General features: G+C 44.6%; 1 protein-coding gene across 2 annotated transcripts in view; it reads left to right on the forward strand.

Moving 5' to 3' along the window:
- The window catches only part of DLC1 (DLC1 Rho GTPase activating protein), a gene marked incomplete at its 5' end in the record, with an annotated part of 305,940 nt that overhangs the window by 242,883 nt on the left and 47,694 nt on the right, over window positions 1–15,363 (forward strand). Inside the window, one exon of one of the 2 annotated variants that reach the window (XM_081333190.1) lies at window positions 1,259–1,531. The exons of the other annotated variant lie outside the window; for it this stretch is intronic. Within the exon in view, the coding sequence (XP_081189316.1) occupies window positions 1,519–1,531 (13 nt within the window). Of the gene's footprint in view, window positions 1–1,258; window positions 1,532–15,363 lie in introns of those variants that run through there. 2 annotated transcript variants of the gene reach the window in all.

The raw sequence follows: 15,363 nt of genomic DNA on the forward strand, positions 1-15,363 counted from the left end.
TGTGCTGTCTAGATTTGCCATGGCTTTCCTCCCAAGGAGCAAGCGTCTTTTAATTTCTTGGCTACAGTCCCCATCTGCAGTGATCTTGGAGCCCAGGAAAATAAAATCTGTCACTACCTCCATTTCTTCCCCATCTATTTGCCAGGAATTGAGAGGGCCAGATGCCATGATCTTGGTTTTCTTAATGTTTAGTTTCAACCCAAGTTTTGCACTCTCCTTCTTCACCCGCAACACGAGGCTCTTTAGTTCTTCTTCACTTTCTGCCATTAGAGTGGTATCATCTGCATATCTTAGGTTGTTGATGTTTCTTCCGGCAATCTTAATTCCAACTTTTGATTCATCTAGCCCTGCCTTTCTCATGATGTGCTCTGCATATAAGTTAAATAGGCAAGGCGACAGTATACAGCCTTGCTGGACTCCTTTCCCAATTTTGAACCAATCAGTGGTTCCGTGTCCAGTTCTCACTGTTGCTTCTTGGCCTGCATATAGACTTCTCAAGAGACAAATAAGATGGTCTGGTACTCCCATCTCTTTAAGGACTTGCCACAGTTTGTTATGATCCACACAATCAAAGGCTTTAGCATAGTCAATGAAGCAGAAGTAGATGTTTTTCTGGAATTCTCTAGCTTTCTCCATGATCCAGTGTATGTTAGCAATTTGATCTCTAGTTCCTCTGCCTCTTCGAAATCCTGCCTGTACTTCTGGTAGTTCTCGATCCACATACTGCTGGAGTCTAGCTTAATATACATACACACACACACACACACATATATATATATATGATGACGGATGGGATTTCATCAAAACGTTGCTCTTACACCTTCAACTCTACGTGGGGAAAAACCCGAATGACCAAAGATCCATATGTGTGCTTCTTAGACTGTAAGCCGCCCTGAGTCTTCAGAGAAGGGCGAGATATAAATGGGATTTTTTTTTTAAAAAAAGTCACTCTTGAACGGTCACTCAGCGAGCTGCTGTAAGTCGAGGACTACCTGCATTGGAAAATAGGCGGGTTTCCGGGTCGGGGGAGGGGGGGGAAACGCGTTCGGACGTGCAATAAGGCCAACCCGGAGGGAAACGGCGTTTGTTCCGCGGGGGGAGCCGCGCGGCGCGAGGGGCAGCGGCTCCGAGCCTTTGCCGCGCTGGCCAGGCGCCCGCCGTCTTTTTCCTCCCGGCTCTCCTCTGCCGAGCCCCGCGGGGGTGGGCCCGGAGGCTGCGCCGCTTCCTTGACGGGAAGGAACCTGGAGCGCAAGGAGGTGGGGCGAGAGCTTTTGCCGGCCCGGCGCCGCCTTTGCCTGCCTGGCGCCTGAAGGCTTCGCACCTCCGGGGAAGAGCCGGAGAGTCTCCCGAGTTGCGCGGGGAGCGAAAGGATGAGTTGAGGCGCTGCCCCGCCGTGCCAGCCAGCCAGCCAGCCAGCCAGCGATCCTGGGGGGGCGGACGGAGCCCGCTCTCCGCCTGCAGCTGGCGCCGTCGCCGACGACCCTCGCCCAGGCGTGGGCAGCCAAGCGGCGGCGGATCATGATCCTCACACGTAAGCGGCCGGCGGGTGGGCGACTCGCGGGCTCGGGGAGCGAAGCCGGCGCGTCTGGCTTCTCCCAGCCGGTTCGCCCCGTGCAAAGACAAGTCAGTTGAGGAATAGGGGAAAAAAAAAAAAGCTTCGCCGCTCCGGAGGCAAAGCCGGTTCGGGAGCTCGTAGGCGCTCTGCACATGCTCCATCCCGAGCAAGCGGGCGGGGAGGAAAAGGCTTGCGGAGGAAGCTAAGCCAAAAGGGGGGAGTTGTTGTCGTTGTTGTTGTTGTTGTTGGAAGAAGAAGCTTGCGCCCTTTTTTGCACCACCACCACCACCGTTCGGCTGCCTGCCGGATCCTCTTGGGCTGGCTTTTTTTTTTCCTAGCGCCCGATCCTTTGCAGCTGACGCGGGGCCGGCGCAGGAGCCGGTCCGACGGCGCGAAACGGAGAACTCTTCAAACTTGGCTCTTTGGCGACTTGTGGACTTCAACTCCCAGAATTCCTCAGCCAGCCACGCTGGCTGAGGAATTCTGGGAGTTGAAGTCCACAAGTCGCCAAAGGGCCAAGTTTGAAGACCCCCCGACTTAAGCGAACAGGGGGGAGGGGGGGTCCGAGCGGATTTTATTTTTCTCCCCCCCCCCGCCTTTTTTTGCGCGCGAGTCTTGAGGCTGGCGCTGCCGTGGTTGCGCGTGTTGCGCTTGGCGGAGTCGAAAGGGCAGAGAGACCTTTACCTCCGCACGTAGGCAAAGCGCTTTGCAAGTCTTCGGTGGGGGGGAGGGGGCAGGAGGAGGAGGAGGAGGAGGAGGCTTCCTTCCTCTGGCAAGAACTGAAGGGAATCTGCGTGTGTTTTTTTTGTCGCCGGGCCTGGTTTATTTCATCCCGCAATCGTCGTCTCCTGCTGAAACCTCTGGCTTGCCTGTCATAAACTTATTTGGGGGGGGGTTGCATTTTCCCCTCAGTAATGAAATGTTTCCAGGCCGCTCATTTGGACTGGGGGGGGTTGCGCGGGGGGGGGGGGAAACCCTTCATTGAGCTGATTCTCTCCTTAGCTGTGCATTTTATATAAATGCAAACGTTTTTAAGTTCTTGTGCGTTTTTGCGCTCTGCAGATTTCCGTTCAGTTTGTTTGTTTGTTTATTTACTTATTTATTTATTTATTTTATTATTTTATTTTATTTTATTTATTGTTGGGGGCAATAAGCTGACTTTGTAATAATGCCACTTGGGGGCCCCCAGAAAGCCCTACTAAGCAGGCATATACATAGAATGAAGGTTATTGCTAAGCACATTGATTTGTGCTTCTTAGATTGTAAGCCGCCCTGAGTCTTCGGAGAAGGGCGGGATATAAATGGGATTAAAATAAATAAAAATAAATTTATTTCTTTATTTATTGAGTTTGTATACCGCCCTATTCCCCTAGGACTCAGGGCGGTTTACAAGGCAATTAAAAGATAAAATGCAAAAGTTAAAAAATCAGTTGAAACAGTAATTAAATTGAAGCCCTAAAAATGAAGTCTAAAATCCAATGAAAAATGAAAAAACCCTCAGTCTGGGCCAGACAGCTCGAAGAGCCGGGTTTTCTGTGCTTTCTGAACGGTTTTAGTTTTTAGTTCTGGCCTTTCTTGCAAAAGTCGCAGCTAGTAGAGAATTGGAAGTGTTCAGTCAAATAAAGGTAATAATGGTAATAAATAATAAAGGCTGAAAGGCTTTCTGTCATTTAAGGTACCTTCTTTCCTCAAACTCCTGATTTATTTAATGAAGATAAGCCACAAAGACGGCCAATCCAATAAACCTAGCGCACATCACCCAGATGTATTATTTCAAGCATTTCTACAGCCGTCAGTCATACTGGCTGGGAATTACGGGCCTTGTAGTCCAGCAGTCTGGACAGAGCGTAAAGGGAAAGGCTAGCACCCTTCTAGATTTAACATTTTAGCCTAAGGCTGCTAGGGAAACAGGAAAAAAGGAAGGAATCCTTGCGTGGTTGAAACCATGTGGCAGCTTCTCCTTGAAATGTGTTTTAAATTAGTAGTTGTTCAGTTTCCAGCCAAAATGCTTCCCAACGTGCCATTCATCAAGTCCCAAGTAACTGGGAAGAGTAGTAGGTAGATATTTAAAAGGAGGAATAGGTGAAAGGGTTAAATTGGGGTGGGTGGGTGTTAAGTGCCAAAGAAAGGAAAGCTTACAGTTCCCTTTTGAAGTTTTCCAGTAATTAGTCTGGTGGCTTCTAGGAGCCAGAGACCTCCCCCCCAGTGCCCAAACTCCTGATGTCATCTTAGGCGCCTTTGATCTCTTTTAAGGAGTAACACCCACCCACCCAGTAGTAAACAGTGCTTTGTATTTCCAGCACAAACAGAAAACAAATTCTTTTTGTTCTCTGGCATTTCAGTGCCACCCTCATTTCTGCTTTTACTCATCACAAAAACTTGTCAATGACATACTTGTGGCATCATTGTGGGCAAAATGATTCCATTAAGCTAATGAAGATCATCCCTAATAGCAGTAAATTGGAGATTACATATTTAGATTCACTCTCACGTTTGTTCTCTCTCTCTCACACACACACTCTCTTTCTTTCCCTCTTGAAAATAATAAGTCCCCCGAATGACAAAATCAAAGCATTTGGAGATTCCAAGTTTAAACTTGGAAGTTACTCTGATGTTTTTGCTTTAAAAATGAGCGAGATAATATGGGTTTTCAAAGTGGAGCCAAAATTTTTATGCATTCTTATTTGACTGTAAGGCTGTCTAAACTGATGGGGCTTTAATTATGGATATTATCTAGTAGTGCCACTGGTTAACTAGCATTTCTTAACCTGGTTTTGTGTAGATGTCTTGAGATTACAGTTTCCAGAATTCCCATTTAGTGTGACAATTGAGAGGCTAGCTAAGATTTCTGGGTAGGGGTGTATTGCACCAAGTCGGAAAAGTCTTAACTCGGCATCAAGCTGTTCAAGAAATTGAAGAGCTCTTACTGTCCAAATAGATTTATTTTTCAATAGGTGGCAGCATCCTGCCATATTTGTCTGTATTTGAAAGCAATGCGCTGTCAAGCCTCATTAGCACTTAGAAGGGTGACCACCAGGTTATACCAAATCTATAGGTTATTCATTTAGTTATTTTCATGCTGGCTCTAGCAGAAGGCAACATATAAAAATCCTTGATGTCATTTGCCCCTAACAGAAAAGAGTGGGCAATTTCTCAAAAATCCAGCCCATTCTTAATATTTAAGGGAAAGAGGATGGCAGTAGGCAGGACAGTGATACGAAATGAGTTAGTATTACATGATGCAAAAACAGATAAGCCAAAATGTACACTTTTGTAGCATGTGTTCCTCTGAGGAGGGACTATCCTTAACAGTGTCAGATTTATTTTCAGGTTTCCAGTGCCTTTTTGCATTTTCCCCATCTCAAAACAAGGTGAAAATTACACTACCAGTCTTCTATGGCAGGGCTTTTCAACCTTTTCACCCATTCTACCACTTTTAGGATATGGCAACGTCCGAATACCACCAGACGCCTAGCAAGGTGTCAAAAACTTGATGACCAAAAAAAGGAAAAAAGTGATGAAGTACAGGTAGTCCTCGACTTACAACAGTTCGCTTAGAGACTGTTTGAAGTTACAATGGCACTGAAAAAAGTGCCCCCCAAGCCACAACCGAGCAAGACACCTGCCTGCCCACCTGGCAGCGCTCTTCCTCCTGTCTGAGATTTTCATTGTTGTGAGCATTTCTGTTGAGGATTGGCAGCGGCGGTGGGGTGGGGTATTTGGTTTTTATTCCCCCATCTGCTGGGTTGTTACAGCAGGTTTTGGTCACTTCACATGACCCTGGGACACTGTGACCGTCATAAATATGAATCAGTTGCTAAGCATCTGAATGTAAATCACAAGACCCTGGAGATGCTGCAACATTCCAGCTGATCAGCGCTTCTTCTGGGCTCAGAAGCGCCAGGATCAGCGCTGAGCTCTAGCTGGAGCCTAGCGCTGATCCTGGCGTTTCCGCTGAGCCCTGACAGCCCCGAAGAAGCGCCGATGCTGGTGCTTCCGCTGAGCCCTGACAGCCCTGAAGCTCCAGCCGTCTCTCGCTCAGGCTTGTGCGGTGCTGCCACGGGTTCAACTCATTCCCCTCCCTCACTACCACTTTTCTAGGATGGTCGCGTACCACCTGCCAGGTGCCAATGTACCACAGGTGGTACCCATACTACTGGTTGAAAAGCCCTGTTCTGTGGTTATACTACACCTATATAATGGCCCAGTCACTAAATGTTTTGGCCAGCCTTCCAGGGCTCTGAAATATGGAAAAAGAGAGGCTTAGAGGAAAGGTACACAAAATGATGCTTGGGAATTCCTCCGTTATCACAGACTTTGAATACTATTTGCAAGGTTATAGCAAAAAGAGTTTATTTGCACGTAGGCCATGTTCTTGAATTTATCCTGGCATCTGGATGCAAAGTGTTGGACTGATTCTGGGTTTGATTCAGAAAGACCTTTTTAAGCCTGCTTTTAGGTGAAATAGGCCATTGCTCCATCCAATCAGCTGCCTTATTGAATGCTCTGGGTTTTCCAACCCTGCTTTCTTGAGACATTTCAATGTAGGTGCCAAGGATTGAATCTGGAGTTTTATCAACTGAATACATCAAAATACAGTAGGTGCATTTCGTTTAATTTCATTCATTTTCAGTTCCTATGGCTTGCATGGCCAGATAAGGCACTGACCCAGCCCTTTCTGCATTGGTAAGTTTGTGTGGGTTGTCAAAAATTCTGCTTTTTCTGGCCACAGGGTTAATAATATAACATGGTACGTTTTTCTGGCATCTTGATAGTGGGATATATGATATTAGTCATGCATCATCAGGAAGCCTTAAAGTTAGATTTCATGCATTTTGCTGGTGAGTTTTTAGCAAAAATGCACATAGCAAGAAACTATAGATAAACCACATACTGCCTCATCTCGAGACAGGCACAGAATGAACCAATGCCACCAACACAGAATTGGCTTCTTCTTTTAGTCACTATTTAATCTATTCCCCCATCCCTCAACAACAGTTACCACAACTCTTCCAAGGAGTTAAAAGTACCAGTGGGACAAGGGGTGGGGGGGAGATCAAACTCGCATCACATGACATATCTCAACTTTTTTTTGCATTGCCGGGGTGGGCGCGGCCTCCACATGATGCAATCAGCCCGCAGGCCAGCAGTTTGAGGCACCCCTGCTCTAGACCAGGGCTTTTCAACCAGTGGTACGGGTACCACCCGTGGTACATGGGCACCTGGCAGGTGGTACGCGACCATCCTAGAAAAGTAGCGGGGGAGGGAATGAGCTGAACCGGTGGCAGCACTGCACAAGCCTGAGCGAGAGACGGCTGGAGCTGTAGGGCTGTCAGGGCTCAGCGGGAGCGCCAGGATCAGCGCTTCTTTGGGGCTCTCAGGGCTCAGCTGAAGCGCTAAGATCAGTACCAGGCTCCAGCTGGAGCTCGGCGCTGATCCTGGCGCTTCTGAGCCCAGAAGAAGCGCCGATCAGCTGGAATGTTGTAGCATCTCCAGGGTCTTGTGATTTACATTCACATGCTTGGCAACTGATTCATATTTATGACGGTCACAGTGTCCCAGGGTCATGTGAAGTGACCAAAACCTGCTACAACAACCCAGCAGACGGGGGAATAAAAACCAAATACCCCACCCCACCCCTGCTGCCAATCCTCAACAGAAATGCTCACAACAGTGAAAACCTCGGACAGGAGGAAGAGCGCCGCCGGGCGGGCAGGCAGGTGTCTTGCTCAGCTGTGGCTTGGGGGGGGGCACTTTTTTCAGTGCCATTGTAACTTCAAACAGTCACTAAGCGAACTGTTGTAAGTTGAGGACTACCTGTACTTCATCACTTTTTTCCTTTTTTCCTTTTTTTGGTTATCAAGTTTTTGACACCTTGCTAGGCGTGTGGTGGTCCTCGGATGTTGCCGTATCCTAAAAGTGGTGCAATGGGTGAAAAGGTTGAAAAGCCCTGCTCTAGACTGATACAAGCACTGAGATGTATGCATGTACCTCTTTCAATTCCAGACTAGGATTGCTATCCGTGGTTCAGTTGGTTGTTGTTGTTGTTCAGTCATGTCCAGTTCTCAGCATCTGCCCAAACAAGTCCCTGCAGTTTTCTTGGCAAGGTTTTTCAGACCTAGCTTGCTGTTGCTTCCTTCCTAGGGGCTGAGAGAAAGTGTTTGGTTCAAGGTCACCCCACTAGCTTTGTGTCTAGAACTCAAAGTCTCCCAGTTTTCAGCCTTAAGCCTAAACCACTACACCAAGGGTAGACAACCTCAGCTCTCTCATAATTCAGTTACTCTGAAGTAAATCAATGGATTGCAGGATTCAGAAGAGGTTAGACTACTTGGGCCCCTGGCAAGCAAAGCAATTCCGGAGATAAATGACCTTGTCCAGCTAATGCAGCCTCCCCACCCCGCACCCCACACCAGCCCCCAAGATGAAATTTCAGGCGGAATAGCAGAAGGTTTTGCCTCTTAGGAGTATGCCCAGCTTTTTGACTTCCATCTTATCTCTCAGTAATGGTCCTTTTTCTCTCTCTCTTTCTCTTTTTCCTCCTCCCTAAGCATTTGTGGTTTGTCAGGCTGTAACTTTATCCCAGGCATCACTTACAGATGGGTTTTCTATCTTGGGCTATGGGGAGTCTCAGATGCATGGAGAAAATTTTCCCAGGAGTCAGGATGCTGAAACTCTAGTTACATTTGCAATGTTATTTGTAATGAACTAGAAAGAATATAATAGCCAAACAGATTGATGAATTGTGTGTTTGGGTATAAGTGTATCCACTGCTCAAGAGTTGGATTACTTTAGCATCCATCTGGCCTGCAAATGTGTTGCTCGGCTACATTTCGGACCAAAGCCAATTGTCTTTGTGTTCCTCTAACTTGCTGCTTTCGGCTTTACCGTGTTGTCTTTCTTCTTGGTTTCAGATGGAAGAGACGTATTTGACTTAGCTAGGAAGTTTTTTTAAAAAAAAAAAACCAGGAGAAAGTTCAGCTGTGAATCAACAGCTTTGCCAATATTCCAGAAAGTGAGCCTTTGTAAGTAAAAGATAGTCAATGAATGCATTTGTCTGGAAGCGGATTGATAGCTGTGACCAGCGACCAGGTTGTTACAATCCTGGATTATGTGGCCTTTTCCAAGTGGAAAAATCCCTTGTCAGAAAGATTCTGCAAGATGCTTGGGATGTCTTGTTTCAGATTTGTTTCAGAAATATACAGTAATGTTATGAAAAATCTTGGAAGGAATAATGTTTATGCTTGAATATTTCAATCTCAGAGGCTACCGAGGTCAAGGCGTCTGAAATAGTTCTCAATCCTTATGACATTCATGCAAAGCCACTGTTAAAGTTCATGGACTTCAAATGAAATACAGTACTGGGATGGTCTTAATAAGATTTCTCAGTTATTTTATGGCAGCCTGGTAGAGGCTCAATGTGACCAGGGCCATTTTTTCTTTAAAGCCTACCAAATCCAGTGTATCTGAGAAAAAGAAAGCAATTTAAAAAAAAACACCTGGAAATTGGCTTATAGCACCATCTTTTTTTTTTTCCAAAAATGTTTTTATGTCCTACATACTTTAAAGAAATCAAGTCTGGATGAATCTCTTTGGCAACTCACAGGCTAAGCAGCATTAGCCTTCTCCCAGTTTTGAAGTAATAAGTATAAAAATCATTGTACAATCTGGAGGAAAATGTATCCTTTTTCTGTAAGTATACTTTCTAGAGAGAAATAAATATTGGCATCAGGTGCTAAAATGTACAGCAGGGTCAAAACCTTTCCTAAGGCCCACAAAATTCTATACGGAGTTTGCCCAGCCAGTACATGAGAAAAGAGCATAATATACAGAATACATGGAATCTGGTTAGTAGGTACACTTTAGAGCAGGGGTCCCCAACCTTGGCAACTTTAAGATCTCTGGCTGGGGAATTCTGGGAGTTGAAGTCCACAGGTCTTAAAAGTTGCCAAGGTTGGGGACCCCTGCTTTAGAGGGATTCAATTGAAAATCTTACTAATCTCCAGTGTGAAGTATTAAGTACCAGAAGAATTTCTTGTATTACTTGTGGGCCAAAGTGTTGTGTGCACTTTTGCCTCCGATTTCAGTTGCGTGGTCCTGCAGTCTGTAATGTATGAAGGTTAAACAGGATGGTCCTGTACTGTAAACACAAGTTTCTCTAGCAACAGGAAGAAGGAAATGAGACTATGCAACAGAACTGACAGGCTCCAGACAATGCAAGACCCACCCTAGCATGTTTAGTGGATCACCAAAGACCTAAAGGCACAAAAATAACTTCAGATGTTTCCCCTTCCTCTTTAAGCTTATTTCAAAAGTATTGCCAAAGGCCAGTGTGTAGCATCCTATTGCTTTCCATTCTGGTACAACATTGGGATGAACAACCTACATAGTCTGGAGGCAGCTTAGCATTTTTATAAGTTTGTTCATTTTATCGTAGAGAATAAAATACAGAACAGTAAAACAAACAAAATGTAACAAAACAAAATCATACATTCAACCCTAACCACAAAAAAAAAAATAGTTTACAGAAAAGGAGGAAAAAGCGGTCAGTTAAGTTGTAACATTTTACATGTAGGATCCACCCTGGCTGAGTGCTGAAAGAAAAAAACAATGAATTATCCTCCCCTTTTACAAATGTATACCGATATGTGTGTGTGTGTACATATCATACATACATACACATAAAGGTAAAGGTTCCCCCGCACATGCGTGCTAGTCGTTTCCAACTCTAGGGGCCGGTGCTCATCTCCGTTTCAAAGCCGAAGAGCCAGCGCTTGTCCGAGGACATCTCCGTGGTCATGTGGCTGGCATGACTAGACGCCAAAGGCACACGGAACGCTGTTACCTTCCCACCGGAGTGGTCCCTATTTTTCTACTTTCATTTTTACGTGCTTTTGAACTGCTAGGTTGGCAGAAGCTGGGATGAGTAACAGGCGCTCACTCTGTTATGCGGCACTCGGATTCGACCCGCCAAACTGCCGACCTACTGATCGACAAGCTCAGCGTCCTAACCCACTGAGCCACCGTGTGTGTCCCTTACATACACATGTACATATATAAAAGATAAAAGAAGAAAAAGCAGATGACAGGTTGAGCTAAACGTTAACTAATCTTCAAATCCCTCTGTTAACCATCTGTTATTATATTTAGTACGTAGAAAGTCTACAAATGGTTTCCAGTCTCTTATATAGCACCCCAAATTGTTTTTCAATTGGCTTGTCCATCATATCTTAAAAAAAATGCTTCAGGTTTCATTAATGAGGCCATGTAGCAATTTTAAAAGACAATGAGAGCCACAGTTTGGGGGGGGGAAAACCGATTCAGAGTGCTGTGGCTCAGGGGTCTTCAAACTTGTCCCTTTTCTGACTTGTGGACTTCAACTCCCAGAATTCCTCAGCCAACGTCCCTGACAGAATAACATATTCTTGATGATTCGTCGCCTGGCTGAGGAATTCTGGGAGTTGAAGTCCACAAGTCAGAAAAGGGCCAAGTTTGAAGAATCCTGCTGTGGCTCATCACTCAGAGCTGAGTGAAACTTGCCATTGCTTTCTTTTGGTTCTTTTGAAGAGAAGGAATTAGCTTTTTTTTCTCTCTCTCTCTCTTAACTTCATGAAGATTATACTAGGTATTAGAATGATTGTGTGTTTCCTATCTCAAAATAAGAAAAGCTACCCATTTTCAGAACTAATAAGTTTTGAAGAGGGCCCACTGTGGGGACCTCCAGACTGGCCATCCCAATTTATTGGGACAATTGTAAAGGGCAATTATAAGAAACTAAGTAATTGTGGCCATGTTACTTTTCTTGTGCAATCCAGGTGAGGCCAGCAGATAATTATACACAGTTACCAATAATCCTAGCCTTTTTTTCCACAGCGGCAGCATTCCCCTTTTGGATCAGCAAGCACCATCTTGCACGATCAAATGCAGCATCCGGGTCTTAACTGGGCATTTTTCACGTCTGCATTTATCATATCTTGCCATCTTTGCTTCGGCCTTTCAGGTGGGCTCTTGGACTAGATCAGGGGTAGGCAACCTTGGCCCTTTTATGACTCATGGACTTCAACTCCCAGAATTCCTCAGCCAGCATGGCTCAGCTTGAAAACCTCTCCCTTTCCCCTCAGCATGGCTGGCTCAGGAATTCTGGGAGTTGAAGTCCACGAATCATAAAAGGGTCAAGGTTGCCTACCCCTGGACTAGATAATTACACACAGAGAGATACAAAAGTGCTAGCTTTGCTCAGAAAAAGTTGGTATTGGTTTCTTGAGTAGCCTTGGAACGGAGCTTTGATTCAATCTATTTTCCTTCCGTGATAAGGCAATTTACAGTCACCTTGGTCATCAAGCAACGAATCATCAAGAATATGTTATTCTGCCAGGCCACAATAGGCTATGCCATGCCAGAATTGGCACTCCAAAAGCTTTTTCTGTGGATATTCAAGTGATCTCTTAAGCACACCTTGGAGATCAGGCAGTATTTTGCTAGCATGCCTAGAAAGACTTCATTCCCGGCCAACTGTTTCTCTGAGTTGTGGCAGCTCTACATTATGCATTTATACACACACATACACACACCCATAATATTTGCTGAGCATTCCTGATTCGCTAGATATTTTAAAGCTTAGAATTCATGAATCGAGTGTTCAGTTTGGGGCAATTAATCTGAATAAGTTAAGCCATTCCAGTCATGTTTCTCACCTTATTTATTTCTGCTCACAGGGTCACAGTAACTAAAATAAATCCATGCGGTGAAGAATGCCGACTTGACTTTATTTTCGATTCTATGGCTGATAAATATCAAGGAATGTGAAGGCTGCTCTTTTTCCAGAACTGTAGAATTAGCAGGATGGGTTAGGTTACCTAAGCCAAGTTTACACATATAATTTTTGATGTCTTGTCTCTGGGAAAATGCATCTTTCCAGCAATAGTGAAATAAGATAATGTGTACCTTCAGAAATAGAATGATTAACTATAGTGTACCGTGACAGAGGAATATCTATATAAGGTCCTTCTGGATGTGTGTGTGTGTGTGTGTGTGTGTGTGTTGGGGTTACGCTTTCAGAGGGGAGAGAGAGAAGTGATGAGGAAAGAGGCATGCTGCTATTTTTTTGGTAGATGTGCCGTTCAGAGGGCTTGCAGAAGTGCCTGGCACCTTGCAGTCTGAGAACTGGCATCTTGAGCCGGTTGCAGATCATAAACTCCCAGAATTCCTGAGCCAGCATGGCTCAGCTTGGAAGCTCTCCCTTTCCCCTCAGCATGGCTGGCTCAGGAATTCTGGGAGTTAAAGTCCACAAGTCATAAAAGAGCCAAGGTTGCCTACCCCTGGTCTAAATTGCTTCTTTTGCAAATTTTGGGTGCCTTGATCTCAGGCTGATGCTGAAATCTGCTAAGATGCATCCATCAAAGAACCGGTGGTGAACGAGTGTGCAGACTTGCATAATTTCTGGTTGGATAGCAGTGGGGAGGTGACCAACTGGGTTTCAGGTTCTGCAGCAGCCATAACGAAGATGTTGCTGTATTCTTTGCGCAGTCTAGGCAGTGACCAGGAGCTCTGTTCTAGTGGTTATTTATTTATTTAATGCATGGCGATGGTACATTAGTGTTCGTACAGAGTAGTTCTTCGGCTGTCTTTAAGATTGCTAGTCCATTCATTCGTGCTTGTGCCCTATCCGGGGTGCACCACAGGGGACAAACTAGCTTCCACACTCTAATAATAATAAGAAGAAAGTTGGAAGGGACCTTGGAGACCATCTAGTCCAACCCCCTGCTCAGGCAGGAAACCCTAGACCATTTCAGACAAATGGCTTTCCAGTCTCTTCTTAAAAAGCTTCCAGTGTTGGAGCATTTACCACTTCTGGAGGCAGGTTATTCCACTGGTTAATTGTTCTAACTATCAGGAAATTTCTCCTTAGTTCTAGATTGCTTCTCTCCTTGATTAGTTTCCATTCGTTGCTTCTTGTCCTGCCTTAAGGCGCTTTGGAGGATAGCTTGACTCCCTCTTCTTTGGGGCAGCCCCTGAGATATTGGGACGCTGCTATCATGTCCCCCCTCGTCCTTCTCTTCATTAAACTAGACATACCCAATTCCAGCAACCGTTCCCTATATGTTTTAGCCTCCAGACCTCTAATCATCTTTGTTGCTCTTCTCTGTACTCTTTCTAGAGTCTCGACCTCTTTTTTACATCGTGGTGACCAAAACTGGATGCAGTATTCCAAGTGTAGCCTTACCAAAACATCGTAAAGTGGTATTAACACTTCACATGATTTGAGTGACAATTGGTTTGGCAATTCAATTTTTAGTAGGAGCGAACAGCCTAGTTTTTTTTTTAAAAAAAACACCTCTGTTTGAATTCATATTGCTATGTTTATGTTGGGACAACAACAGAACACAGTCAAATCATCATATTCCTAGAATCACTCAATCCTCTGGTTTTAATTGTTTTCATTTTTAGCTCCTGTTCCTTCATTTCTTAGAAGATCAGTTTCCTCTACTAGTTCCTTATTCCAGGCTTTCTGACACTTTAAAATATTGACAAAATTGAAGACAAAGAGGGAGAAATACAATCTGTTGTCCTGTAGATATTTTGGACAATTGCCGCAATCCTTTACTAATGAGCAAACTAGCTGCCACAGAGGCAGATTAATATTCAAAGCATTTTAGAGATGCCAGTTTGCTAAACGCTCTTTCAACCCATACAGTGTTGAGGTGTGCTTCCCTGTCAGATAATTTGGACTTGCTGTTCAGAATCTTCCATATTTGGCTTCTTGTTCTAGCATCCTGAGTTTCCCAAGTTTCTCTTAACTTCTGATCTCATTGTGATATATATATATCCCTGTCCATCTTGGGTTTTTCCATTTTTCCAGCCTTGGTGGAGCAGTGGGCTAATGCCTCCTTAAGTAACACCAGCTGCCTGCAATTAGTGCAGGTTCGAGTCCCACCAGGCTCAAGGTTGACTCAGCCTTCCATCCTTCCGAGGTAGGTAAAATGAGGACCCAGATTGTTGGGGGCAATTAAGCTGACTTTGTAATAATGCCGCTTGGGGTGTGTGTGTGAAAGCCCTAATAAGCAGGCATATACATAGAATGAAGGCTACTGCTAAGCTTGTAAGCCGCCCTGAGTCTTCGGAGAAGGGCGGGATATAAATGGAATAAAAATAAAAATAAAAATAAATAAAATACAAAAGGAATCTTGCTTTCTTAATTGCTCTACTCATTCTTCCTTCAAATGCTTAGTTCTTAAGTTGGTTCCATCAAAGGATATTAAAAGTCCATTCTCAAAAATCAGCTATGCTAAGGTGGTTTACGATCCTTGTGTGAGTTCTTCTCCAGAATTAATTACTTATAACAGATAGGCAGGCCTCTAGGGGTGGAGGAACGGCATAGCACAAAGTGCATTCTGACTTCATGATGACATGATTGACAGGTAGATAAATGCAGTTTTATCTTTGTGGCGACTTCAGGACTAGTTATTTATTTAACTTAATGCAGTTCTATAACTTGCTGTAAATGCTATGATGTAACATGCATAATTCCATGCCACGTGTTAGCTGCCCTCTCATGTTTGTTCTGAAGTTGGCTTTCAGATGTGATTGTGATTGCACGAGTCAATCTCTTTTAAGTCACATCAAAAGACCTTGCAGTGGTGTCACCACTCTGGATTAGTTGCTTGGATAATTATTTTCTATGTAGAATTTGTAGAATTCTACAAATTATAGAATTTGTAGAATTCTGTAAAGAATTGCTAGTCTACAGTCAACCTATAGAGCAGGGGTGTCAAACTCAATTTCATTGAGGGCGATTGCCCTCAGGGGGCCGG

The sequence above is a fragment of the Vipera berus genome (assembly GCF_964194415.1).
Source record: "Vipera berus genome assembly, chromosome: 7".
Classification (NCBI taxonomy): Eukaryota; Metazoa; Chordata; class Lepidosauria; order Squamata; family Viperidae; genus Vipera; species Vipera berus.